The 13,744-nt window shown below is 38.6% G+C and overlaps 1 protein-coding gene across 1 annotated transcript in view; it reads left to right on the top strand.

Moving 5' to 3' along the window:
- The window catches only part of TARBP1 (tRNA guanosine 2 -O-methyltransferase TARBP1), a 118,210-nt gene that overhangs the window by 46,797 nt on the left and 57,669 nt on the right, over positions 1–13,744 (top strand). Inside the window, 4 exon segments of the mRNA XM_075064163.1 lie at positions 2,757–2,895; positions 4,797–4,893; positions 5,123–5,298; positions 9,292–9,389. Of these exon segments, the coding sequence (XP_074920264.1) occupies positions 2,757–2,895; positions 4,797–4,893; positions 5,123–5,298; positions 9,292–9,389 (510 nt within the window).

Genomic DNA, 13,744 nt, shown 5'->3' with positions numbered 1-13,744 from the left:
GCAAAGTTTCAAAGTTTCATTGAAGCAGAATAGAGGATGTGAAGTGATGTGCTGGGCGGAGTGAGAGTAGGGATTATACAAGGAGAAGTTGGAGATAAATGTGAGAAGGAGGACATGCAGTAGAAACAAAAGTGAAACTGTTTTGAGAGCATATTCCAGAAGTCCAAGTCTTCTGGTGTAGCTTATGATTTGAGATCTACCATAGATTCTCTACAGAACGAAAAGCTTAATGCAACAGGCTGTAAAAAGACCCAGTTGGGAATATTTATAATGAAGAAGTTTCTCTACTGTGGTAGGACAGGCATGCGAGCAAAATGAAAGAGAACAAAGAATGAACCTGGTGCCGCAAATGAAATACATCATGAGAAAGTGTTCTCTCAGGAATGAACTGCGTGATAGTGATGGATAAAAATGTCTTAACATGCAGGACTTCAGGTTGTAAACTTTTTATTCATACTCCTCTAAGGACTGCTGTCTCTCTGACTATTTGAATTCTAGGTTAACAAAATGTGATTGTTACATATATGACTATATTTTTAAAGCAGTTGTGATAAAAAATAATATGAAAGAGCAGATCTTCTGTATACAATTTCACCTTATAAGTGAATGAGTGTTCATGAATCAATGAGTATGATATAAGATAGAGTGGTAAAGAATTAAATATCATGACTTATTGTGGTTGGAGTAACGCATCACATACAATTCTGAGACTATTCAACCTCAAGGATCCATATTTCTATTGTAGAGTTATGCAATTAGGTGTTGCAGTCACATGCATGTAGTCACATAGCAGTATACCTGAGAAAAAGAAAAATATCAATATCGAAAAACACAGATCTTGTGATAACATCATGTTTACAAAAAGTAAGGTAAAGAAAAATGCCGTTGTGTTATGAACAAAACTCCTTTCGATGAGAAGGACCACACTTCATAACGATTGTTAGTCATTAAGACCAGGCTACAGTCCAGCGCAACAGGAGAGTTGCAGAAATGTGGATATAAGATGGAAAAGAATTGAGCAGTGTGAAAAGGTTACAGGGTGAAATTGTTAACCTAGTCTGATGAGTGAAGCAATGTCACAATGACCGTGTAGTGTGCTGTGGGACAACAAAGAAGGAATGTTTTTCCTTACGAAACGATCGAGTACATCTAGATGTAACACATTGCAGAAATCTTATCATAAGTAGGCAGTAAAGCCTATAAAAACTATGAAAAAATGTCAAATAGTCTAGTACAGTTGGTCAAGACACATTGCTGCAAATGTATCAGAAGATGAAGAAAGTGATTAGAAAAGAGAGTCCCAAGCTACAACAGTAACAGTGTCAGTGCTAGCGCTGCACACTTAGTCGAAGACTTCAGTTGCCAGAAATAAAGCTATATGTTGTTGAAATTGTAAATAACTTTCGTAACAGCCACTTTGCAGAGTTCTCTTAAAAAAAAGAGGAACCTAAGCTAATTCTCATGGAGGTGAGGAAATAGTGTCGATGTTTGAGCACTATATAAACGCTGTATCTATGAGATTGTGAAAATAAAGCATGAAAAAAGAGCACTGCACAGCAAAGTTTTTACATTGGTAAGAAAATGTTGAACGCATGCTGAGCACGAAGCCTATTCTTGTAGCCTTGAACAAAGCAGGAAATCGCTGTTTATTGCTGATGCTGTTGAAATTTGAAGGAACGAGTGAGATTTTAAAAAGAGAATATGCATGCAAAGTTAAATTACAAGTATTAAAAAATGGGACAAGCACATTCCAGCTCATTTCTTACATATTTCATACCCCCTAGGGTCAACTGCAGAGAAGCAAAAGAGAGTTCGGTATGACATGGACATCAGCAAGCATCTCCATAAGAACTAGAATAAACTTCAGAGTAAAGGTGAACCTCAGAAATATGTGCTCATTTTTAAAGAAAGTCACACCAGGAACTGTGGAAGTCCTTAAGTACTTGATTCAGAACTGATGGAATATATATATATATATATATATATATATTTATATTTCTTTTTTTTTTAAATCATTGATTTTTTTATCCACCCTGCTTAGTGGATATAATATTTGTTTGCTGGATTAATAAACTGTTTTATCTTATCTTTAAATTTGCCTTCTCTTCAGAATGATTATCTGCTGTATGTGTCTTTCCTTTTTCATAGTTTTGGAAGTATTTTCTGAGGCAGTGGGTATCTAGGAGCCTCTTAAAGGGCCAGTATTTGGGTGCCAAAAAATTGCATGAGAATTGCCTCTGATTTTTGTGTGTGTGGCAAAACCCAGCATTTACAAGAATAACAGAACTCCATTCCCAAAGAAGACAAATTTGCATGTAAGATTAATTTTTTGCTTTCCATTGTGAATTTTTACTCTCAAAACACACGTATATCACAACCTTTAAGGGGTACATTCAGCTATGGAATTAGAAATTTAAGTGAAAAAATATGGAAGAAGTAATCTATGGACTTCAGAACATTCTGGCTGACATACCTGCATGCGATGGCACAGTAGGTTAATGAAGTAATGACTATGCTCAGCATCTGTTCTACTCTTGTTCTGAGTATCAAAAGCTTAAACAAGCACAGGATTTTTTTTTTTTAATACTGCAGGTTTCTTCCTTTTTCTACATGTATATCAAAAATGTATTAATACATACACCAACACACACACTTCTAGAGAATTTAAGTATATTGGGTTGTGTCGGATTATTTATGTTCTTCGTTATAACCTAAGTTGGCAGAAGTGTTTAAATAGTAACATTTATTTCATTTAGCTTTGCGATTGGCTATATACTCATGACAGATGCTTCAGAAAGTCCATAAACTGCCATGTTGAGCATCAAGAAAGATCTTCATTAAGTGTATATGTACATACTCTTGTGGAAGATTACCTTAAGGTACCTGCATCCACAAGTAAGTTCAGTTAACCTTTATGAATTAATAGCTCCTAAATGCAAAAATCAGAGTTAGTGATATAACAACCTTAGTGTCTTAAAGTCAAATTTGTAAAACTAAAGATGTTTATACAATGTTAACCTTGTTACATTGCACAGACCTATCTAGTTCATGGTATTGTTAATGCTTAATAAAAAAGTATTTGCATTTAAGAAAGAAAACAGGAGTAGAAAATACAATATTGCAGAAAAAATTTACACTTTTGGAATTAGCTGAATTGAGTGCTTGATTTGCAACTTCAGTGTTGCATTAGCACTAGTAGTTTTGCGCATTTAATTTCCTTCTTTACTTTTGTCCCAGTCTCCATTTAGGAAAGGGAAAAAAATATAGAGTTGTTGAGGTTGCACAGTTTACAAAATCCATAGCTTGCACTAACAGAATTTATAGATTACATACTCTGAACTAACATATTTGTGGAGGTACAAATGTGTTGTGTCTTACTTTTAGTTTGGAGCTAAACAGCTTTCTGCACATGCTTGCAGGCAATTAGGATTTTTGAGGTTAGTATTTACCTTGTTAAGCAGATGAATTTGTAAATTCTTATAACACAAGAAGTATGCAGTTTAATAAATGCAAGCATGTCATGAGCACAAAGCTAAATTCTGAACAGAATTTTCTACTTTTGCCTCACAGCCACATTTCAAATATTCCTAATTGTTTTTAAGAATTTTCTTTCAAACATATCTATTTATGGAGCTTTGATTTTTGTGTAGCACTTATCACAATAGTAGTATTGCAAATTTAGCAAAGCACACAGTGCTTGAAGAAGTTTATGATACAAAGTGTGATATTTCAATAGTCAGTCAGTTTTTAGTTATCCCTGTAGAGGATACCAAAAAATGGGGTCACGGTTTGATTTTGGTGAATATCATCGGAAAAGTTGTGGTATCAATAGAAAATAATGTTCCCAAAACTGTTTTTCTTATGATCAGAGATGTTGCAAACTTTTTCTTTCATTTATCATTAATTAGGCTAAAATTGTTACCAAATTCATTTGGAAATTTTGAAGGTTTACTCTTCCCTAAAAATTAATTTGGCAGAACTTCCCTGCTCCTGAAATATATGTTCAGGCCATTGCTTTGGAGTTACAGGTCAATTAACTGAAAAAACAGCTTTTATAGAATAGGTTCCTGTTGTTTTACTTGAATCGCAACTCAGTTTATAAGCAGCTTGATGAGAAAATTATGCCTTTAGGTATGGCACTACTTTTGCATTGGAACATGAAAGCATGTCTCGCTTTCTGAATTCTCAGGGCTAAAAGTCCAAAATTCTTTCTAAAATGACAGCTCTTACACAGTTTTTATTGTAAATAATTGGTGTAAATGTTTTGTGTTTGTATAAGTGATCAATTGGGAGGAGAACTTCAGTTTAACTTCATGCTTTTTTCTCTTTTGACAGTGGGTTTCATGCTATATGAAACTTCTGGCTGGTAGAAACAGAGGCTGGGATTTTCAAAGGAGTCTAAGGTTGAATTTCAGGGAGATTCACCTGACTCCCTTAAGCTCCTTTGAGAATCCCAGCCTCCTTTTAAAAAGTACTTTAAAAAAATTTTTTTATCAGAATTTACTGATAAAGAACCTAACATGTAACCTAAAATGTATTTTATCCAAAAGGCTGGTAGATGCCCTCTTATGTAGTAGGTAGAGGATGAAAATGAACCAGGTTTAATTTAAATTTATATACAACAATGCGAAGTGTTCATTATTAATATTTATGCTGATATTTTGTACATTTGAATTGATGAATCATTTATTTATCACTGCCAGCTGTTAATAGGATTGGAAAGCTACATTAACAGTTAAAATTACCATTCTGAGATTTTTTTTAAAATATGGAAAATTTACATTCTCTTTAATCAGGAGAAAACTGCTTTATGCCTGACTGGTTTGAAGCTAAGCTTATTGCTACAATGATTCTGCTGGCTGCAGATGTGGAAGAGATGAAGAATAAACACAGGCAAGTATGAATCGCATCAAATTTTTCTTTTGGGCCTGTTCCAAAGCCCACTGAAGCCAGTGGAAAGATTCCAGTTGACTTCAGTGGGCTTTGGATCATCCTGTAGTCAATTGCCCTAAACTTGTCTTGAAAAATTTTACAAAGTGCCTAAATGACTTTGATTTTTAAGTGACTTAAACACTTAATAAAAGTTCACAGAATATTTGTTTTTAATTTTTGTTTTGTGCAGCAAAAAAAGCAACACTGAACGGGTTGAATTAAAGTCTTTCTTGCACCCTCTTCTGGATGTCTTGTTGAAACTTGGTACTAATGCTTACGTACCAACACTGAAAACCGATAAAAGTCTACAGCTACTCTTGAAGCTATTACAGACCTGTTTGTTAAAACAGTACAGTCCACAAGATGGTTAGTGATCTCTTTAGTATATTGCATCCTATATAATTTATAATCAAACTAAACTTGTGGATATTTACTACGGTAAAGGGATATTATCAAGTAATGTCAGTTCATAAGTAATGTACATAAAAAAGTTTATAATCAGGGTCATGCCCTCCAAATCAGAAACTATGGGCCCAATCCTGCAGAAGCCCTTTTGGAGTATCCCACCATTGCTTGTGAGTTGAGGATGTAGAATGCTTCCAAGATTGGACCCACAGGTATTTAGAACCTGGCTAACATGAACATATTATAAATAACTATGAGCCCATTCTTTGGGAATTGAGCCTGCAGAGTTATAGCAGTCCGAGGAATCTCCCAGGAGGCTGCTTTCATCTTACAAGATTGAACTCCAGACTTCTTTTCTCCTTTTAAATGCTTTGGTATCAAGACATGTAAGAAAAGAAAAGCCACTTTTTAGGTATGACCCTGCTGGGTTTTCATGCTTCTCTGCTGCAGATTAAAGCCAAGTAATAAACTTAATTGCCAGAGCTATGAACTGACCTATTTGCTGATCATTCATGAACAGGGAAATACAGTAAATGTACAAGTTGTCTTGGCATGTTTACCATTTAAAAAAAAGGGAGGGGGATGCAATGTATGGAAAAGTGATACAAACGTTCTGTTTTCAAACTTGTACGGTGATGTTACTAACAGTGGTGAATGCTTTGTTTAAAAAAAGTACAAAAATGTACTTGATGTTCCTTTCAAAATGTGGTTGTGGTCAGAAAGGTTGACTGTGTTATTGGCATTTTCTTACTCAACAGATCTGCTCCCTGTGTTTGAGTCTGCAGACTTTAGTGTTGAAAAATGACTTTTTACTAATTTATTATTCTTGATACAGATAACAGAACTATGGGAGAGTTAGCTGGATTCTGTTCTGGGTTGTGGTTTATCCGTTTGCAGAATTGTTATTACAGATAAAGCATGAACCAAACAGCATGCAAGGAGGAGTTTTGGTGTAATAACAGTAATAATTTGATGTAGGAACTAAATTACAATGTTGAACTTTGTGAACAAACTAGAGATGTGCACTCCTATAAAAGCAGTCAGCTGAGCCATTTTCAGCCATGTTACTAAATAGAGAACATTGATAATAAGCACAATATAGTTTTGGAACATGTCCATATTGTTTCTGGCATTTGGCAGTTTTCCATTTAATTAAACTTATGTTTTCAAAAATTAAATATCAGAGCAAGATTTGGCTGTTAAATCTCCAGGAAGGGTACTAGACTTTCCTCTGAGCTTGTTCTTTGGTGTAATTCTAAGGTGACACAGAAAACCTTGAAGAAATCCTCAAAGGTGCTCTTTGAGAATCTCTCTGGGAACTCAACCTGTGCTTCATAGATGTTTATTTCATAGCAAGTCTAATCAGATAGACTCCACTTTAATGCTTTGTTATCCTCCCTGTGTTCTGTTAACTCATACGTTGGTGCAAAAAGGGCATGCAGAGGCTTTCAGTACCATCTCCGTATTGATGTATTATCCGTCTGACTTTCAGTGCCACCGTGGTTTCCCATGATATATAGATTGAGGTATGTAGGTGGTGAAGTACATTTTGCCACATTTACCCACTACAGCCCCTACAAAGTAACATACCTATGTCATTTTCTATGATTAAGTGCCATGCAAATGTATTGTGTGGCACTATGTTTTGTATTTGTTTTATCATAGCATCCCCTAAGTAACAAATGCTATTTTCCATTATAATCTTGTGCACTCATTTGCTTATAACTTTCTGAAAATAACTGTAGGCTGAAATCTTCCATGCTTGGTATCTACGTAAAGATGAATTACTTTAGAAAGCTTCAAGGAATGGTCTTTTAGCTGTTGTGTATGTAGATGTGTTTTAGAAAAAAACAAAAAACTTTTCCCTAGGTACATTACATTAGTGGCTGAATTTGGAAACTGAGCATTCTAAATGTCCTCACTGAGGAGTAAGTTCATATCAAAGTTTGGGAAAAAATGGGTTGGGAATTTAATAACGTTATGAACATTTGAAAACAGTCCAGCTCTTTATCGTTCATCTTTGCAAACTTCACTAAACTTTGATCACTCACAAGAAGGAATTTAACCCACTTCACACTGCAACATGTGGCTCTGCAATGCTATGAAAGTACAAAGTAGTTTAAATACCCTTATTTTAATCATTAAAAAGAGCAGATACAACGCTAGATAGAAACAAGGAGCAGGTCAATAGTTAGAACATGTCATTTTCACATAGTTGGTTTTCTGACTAGAACCCCACTTTAACTAGCTGTGCATAAAAATGAAATAGATTTATCTTTATGTGTCTATTGAGAGACATTGAGCCAGATTGCAAGCTTACATCTATCACAGAGTGTGGTGCAGCAAGGAAAGAGTTCTGATTCTGAGGGGGAAAGAGTTGCTTTCTCAGCTTCCTTTGTTTTTGGTCTAAGGGAGAAAGTATCTGCTACTGCCTATCTTAGTAGCAAATTCTTCTCCCCCTGTGCCAGTTCAGCTGTGCTAACTGTCATATTGTGGGAACAGAGCCAGTGGCTGTCTTTACTCCCATCTGCTCTCTATCCATTCCCTGATTACCTTTGCGGAGGCAAAGGAGGTCTAGTATCAGTGGTGCCTGCTCTTGTCCCCATTGCATACTCTGATGTTCCAGGTAGCCCAACCCCTTACTTTCCAGCATTGGTGTGTTGGGCAAGTGACAGTCTTGCCCATGGTTATCTCTTCTGATGTACATGCTGATTATGCAATTTGCATCCAACCATAAATGTGTAAACAAATATATATATATAATTTCCACACACAAGCATATTACTCCTCAGTGATGTATTGTAGTTTTGGTTTAAATCAGGAAATGTGTATTTTTTTTTCCACTTTCATTCAACTGTAAAAGCAGTTGAAGGGATTTTGCTCCAGTTTTTTAGGAAAAAAAAAAGTTTTTTTTGTGTAGAGGCTCAGTATGGAAAATTTCAGTACCCATAATGAGTATTTCACAAAGTTATGAAACTGTGAAAATTGAGTTTGAATGGAACCTGTTTTGCAGCCATAACTTAAATTGTTGATTCAATACTGAGAAACTTTTGTAGTAAAGGTCAAACTACACATGCATAATTTGGGCATTAGAATACCATAATCATAGAATATCAGGGTTGGAAGGGACCTCAGGAGGTCATCTAGTCCAACTCTCTGCTCAAAGTAGGGCCAATCCCCAGACAGATTTTTGCCCCAGATCCCTAAATGGCCCCCTCAAGGATTGAACTCGCAACCCTTGGTTTAGCAGGCCAATGCTCAAGCCTCTGAGCTATCCCTCCCCCCATATATATAATATAATGTACTGTAATAAAGTTTGAGAGTCGTTCTAATTAATCTAGGCCCTGATCCAGCAAAGCATTTGAGTATGTGCTTTAACTTTAAGCACTTGAATAATCTCATTGACTTTGAGATCTCTCTCGGTGTTTGTTCAATCAAATTGATTTCTGATAAACATAGAAAGCAAACCAATGAACTATAGGCCATTAAATTGGACCTACCAATTTGAGATTTGATCTGGAACTCTGAATGCCCTCCAGATTTATTAACACTTGAGAAGATCTGAGGGATTCTTAACATCAAGTTTTTATAAATTTTTAAGCAGTATAGCTTTGCGTGTGTCCTTTAAAATAGAATGCCTAAACCTAAAAAGACAATCATAAACATTTCTTGAAAACCCTGATATTCTGTGCACCATTTTATAGCCCGCTAGCCAATCAGATGCAGATCCCCTTAAAAAGAGAAATAGAACCCACTGGAATAATATAGTATACAATAAAATGAAGAGCAGTCATTTATACTGAGTGATGAGAAGCTTAAGAGAACTGTAAATGCTTACTCCTGTATAGCTTGGCATTGTATGGTAACCTGATTTAATCAACTTTGTATATCATGTATCTCTAACACAAAAAAGTACATTGTTTTAATAGTGCATTTGTTTTGTTTTCTGTATAGATGTGGTGTTAAGTTTTTTCTCTAATTCTGTTATGACTGCTGCAGAAAGTATACTGGAATTTATCCTCAGAAGACTCACTACAAGTGAGTTGAATACTGTAAGTATTTACTGTAGATGCTTGAAAGACTCACTGTCTAATTTCTTGTTTTTTGAGTGCAGTTCTGATTGTTAATCTGTTATGCATAGAATTGGCAATATTTTTACATGTTTCCAAATGAAATATTTCAACACCCAGAAAATCGTCTTGCATAGAAATACTTTAAACTCTTCTTATGGTTTTTGATAAAAGCCTGCTGAGACAGAGATCTGAAGTTTCTTCCAGTAAAGGGAATTCATCAAATATTCGGTTTACCTTAGCCAGTAAACTGACTTGAAATTTGGCACAGTGGGAACAGTTCACTATATTAATTGTCACTGCTCTGGTCTAAAGAAATCCTATAGCAGAGATACTGAACTGCTGGTTTTGAGAGAAAGTTACTTGGTGATTTGTTTTTATAGTACTAGTCAAAATTTGATTTTCTCTCTCCCTCTTTACTGTATTCAGTTAAGGGCTAGTTAAAATTTAAACAGTTTTTCATGTTGTGGTTTCACTGAGAGTCCTAAAATGAAACCCGAGAGGTGCTGGCGGTATTCGACTTTTTAAAAAATAGCTAATAACTAGTTTACTCCTGGGGGAATTCTGCGCTCTGCAGAATTCCCTATTTTCCCCACAGACTTTCTGGCTGCCACTAAGGGCTGCTGGAGCTCCCAGCCTTGCAGGGCTGGAGGCTGCACGCTCTTTGATTCTCATTCTCCCAGGACGGGAGAGGGCTTGGGAGACCCAGCTGGCTCTAGCAAAGGGGGAAGAAGGGCCAGGGGAGTCGCACTACACCATGTCCCCCAGCAGGACAGTGTAGAAGCTGGGTGGAGTAAAGGCTCTGGTGGGCCTGATGTCTGAGCTGGGGGCTGCCCTTCAGCTGGGCTCTGGGGGGGAAAGGAGGGACTGGGGGATGCGCTGCAGCTGGGCTCTGGGGGGAGTAGGGGCTGGTGTCTGGGGGATGCCCTTGGGTTGGCTCTGTATGGGGGGGCTGGTGTCTAGGCTGAAGGGGTGTCCCATGCAGTTGGGCTCTGTGTGTGTGTGTGTGGGGGGGAGCTGGTGTCTAGGCCAGGGGATGCCGCTTGGCTTGGCTCTGGGGGGAAGTGGGTGTGAGTGTCTGGGCCAGGGGCGGGGTTGCCCCATAGCTGGGCTCTGAGGGGATGGGAGTGCAGATGTCTTGGCTCTGGGAGCCCCATGCAGCCCCCTCAATCGCCCCCCAACTGGAACTGGGTTGTTGTAGGGGTTTCTTTAATTCTCTGCTCCTGGGGAATTCTTTTTTGCTGTTGTCTGTATTGTTGACATACTTGTTGACAGGTATTTTTAAATAAATTACCAAAATTATTGCAAATGGAGTGATTATATTGTGGTGTTTTGACAACTAAAATATGCAGAATTTTTAAATATTGTGTCCCAGCAATAATAAATGGTTCATGGGAGAAAGAGTAGAATGAGACATATTGATGAGAAGAAAGGTAGTATTCCTGAACGATGTGGATTTTCAGGAGGAGAGAGAGGGACTTGGCAGACAGAGGAGGGCTGTTCAAAGTATACAAGGCAGTATAACAGAAAGAACAAAGGTCGAAGGTGAGGAAAGAGAGAAAGCAAAAAGATAAGTGGGTTGGGAGAATTGTGGGGAGTTTAGTGGCAATAGAAGTATAGAAGGAAATGAGATTGAAAGATTTAAAGGCCTTGAAGATGAGTACAAGGAGATGAGCACTGTGACGAGGGGAAGCTGACTTCAGCAGATGCAGTTTGGATAGATTAGATGGGGAGAAGTGAGAATATGAAAGACAGAAATAAGGTTACTGTAAAGAAGATAAGAGATAGGAGATCACGGGCAAGGATTTTAGCAGTAGTTAGTGGCTGCTCAGAGGGTAAAGGGAGAATGCTATTGTGAATCTGGACCTTGAGTGTCTAAGTCCCAGGTTCAATTCTCCATTCTGTGCCAGAGCAGGAGAAAGGATTTGAGCAGGGGTTTCCAACACCTCTCAGAAGAGTGCTCTAACTCTGGAGCTCTGGGATAGTTTGATATGGGGCTGCCTCAGTCTGTCCTGTTGAAGCTGTTCCACTGTATATAACTAATGAATGAGTCATTGGACCCTGGGTCTCCCAACTCCCAGGATGGTACCCTAAGCACCAGACTACAGTCTCATTCTTTCTCTCTCTGGCCCAGTGACCCTTTAAGTATTTATCCTTTGTGGAACAGCCTCAACAAGAGAGATTGAGAGAACCTTACATTAGAATATCACATAGCTCAGTGGTTACTGCACTCATCTGAGCGGTGGGTGACCCAGTTCGAATCCTTTCTCCCCCTCTGCTTCAGGGGGGAATTGAATCTGGGTCTCCCTCATCCCAGGTTAGTACTCTAATCAGTGAGCTAAAAGTTACAAGGTGGGTATCTCCTCTGGCCATTTTGTGTGGAGTTAGGCACCTGCCTAGCTCTTTCTCACAAGAAACACCTTTAGGCACTTATGCCACCTGACTCCCTCAGAGGGATTCCCAGCTATAAATCGCTAGCAGTGGTGGGGACTTCCCTACAGCCTGGTCTCAGCGCTTACCTCTCTGAGAGGAGTGGGACTTAGCACACATTCTTCTCATCGCTATCTCCTGTTGCTAACTTGGACGCTTCCTTGCCTAATTTGTTTGATTTTGTAAATCTCATTCTAAGTTGCCTATTTCCCCCCATTTGTTGTATAGGGAGCCAAGGTGCTTAACTCAGGTTTTGTGATTTTCTAGGTACCTAAAAGTGACAGTGTCACAACGCTCAAGTTCCTTTGTGAATCTAGGCTAACCTGGCCAGTGTAGACTCCAAAGAAGGAAGTTATATGGGAAGGAGGAAGGGAAAGGACGTGACTAACAGGGAGGGAGGAGAAGTTCATAGCCACTTCTAACACTTGAGGGAATGCAAAAAGATGGTCCTTGTAAGAGGAATGTAGCAACAGAGGTTGAGGTGTCAGAAAAGAGCTGTGTTTCAGCAAGAGTGAAGAAGTGGAGGGTAGGAGGAAAATAGAGGTTATGAATCAGGGTGAGTTTTTCAGCAGTGGAGTGGGAATTTTGAGAGGGAACATAATCAAAGAGGGAGCATGGAGTGTGGAAATAAAACTGATATGGAAAGAGTCCAAGAGAGGTCCATGATGGAGGATGGGATGAAGAGGGGACCTAGACTGAGACAAAGACTAAGGTTGAAATGAGAAGAGGATTTGTGAAAGTGAGAAAAGGAACATAAGAATGGCCATACTGGGTCAGACTGGTGGTCCATCTAGCTCAGTATTCTGTCTCTGACAGTACCAAAGCTTATGGGGCAGTGTACAGAACAGAGCAGTTGGAGTGATCCACCCTTGATCCATCCCCTGCTGGCTTTTGGCAGTCAGAGGTTTAGAGTCACCCGAAGTCTGGGATTGCATCCATGACCATCTAGGCTCATAGCCATTGATGGACCTATCCTCCATTAATTTATATAGTTCTTTTTTTGAACCCAGTTGTACTTGTGGTCATCACAACATCGCATGGCAAGGAGTTCCACAGTTAATAGTGCATCATGTGAAAAAGTACTTTCTCTTGTTTGTATTATACCTGTTGCCTATTAATTTCATTGAGTGACCCTTGGTTTTGGTATTGTGGGAGAGGGAAAATAACACTTCCTCATCCACTTTTTCCACACCATTTATGATTTTATAGATCTCTATCATATCACTCCTTAGTTGTCTCTTCTCTAAGATGAACAGCCCTAATCTTTTTAATCTTTCCTCAAGCCATTCCATACTCTTGATCCTCTTCGTTGCCCTTCTCTGAACCTTGTCCAGTTCCACTATATCCTTTTTGAGATGGGGTGACCAGAACTGGACACGGGTGTTGAAGGTGTGGGTGCACCCTGGATTATATAGTGGCATTATAGTATTTTCTGTCTTATTTTCTGTCTGTTTCCTAATAGTTCCTAAAGAAGAGGAGGTGTTACCTCCCCAAGAGTAGAGAAGGCAGTAAAGTTCATGGAAGTACACAATGGGTGAAGAGAGGAGAAAAAGAAGGTGGTGGTGTTATGATGTGGTGTGGAGTAGGAGAAGTAAGCGAAGGGGAGCACAGAAGCTTGAAGCCAGAGAACAGAGGAAACATAGGCCTGGTCTACACTACGCGTTTAAACCGATTTAATGCCGCACTCGTCCACACTACGAGGCCCTTTATATCGCTATAAAGGGCTCTTTAAATCGGTTTCTGTACTCCTCCCCAACGAGAGGAGTAGCGCTAAAATCGGTATTACCATATCGGATTAAGGTTAGCGTGGCCGCAAATCGACGGTATTGGCCTCTGGGTGGTATCCCACAGTGCGCCATTGTGACCGCTCTGGACAGCAATCTGAACTCGGATTCACTGGCCAGGTA

Source organism: Chelonoidis abingdonii, chromosome 3, assembly GCF_003597395.2.
Source record: "Chelonoidis abingdonii isolate Lonesome George chromosome 3, CheloAbing_2.0, whole genome shotgun sequence".
Lineage (NCBI taxonomy): Eukaryota > Metazoa > Chordata > Testudines > Testudinidae > Chelonoidis > Chelonoidis abingdonii.
Note: the sequence above shows the minus strand (reverse complement) of the source record. Positions and strands in the feature narration are given on the sequence as shown.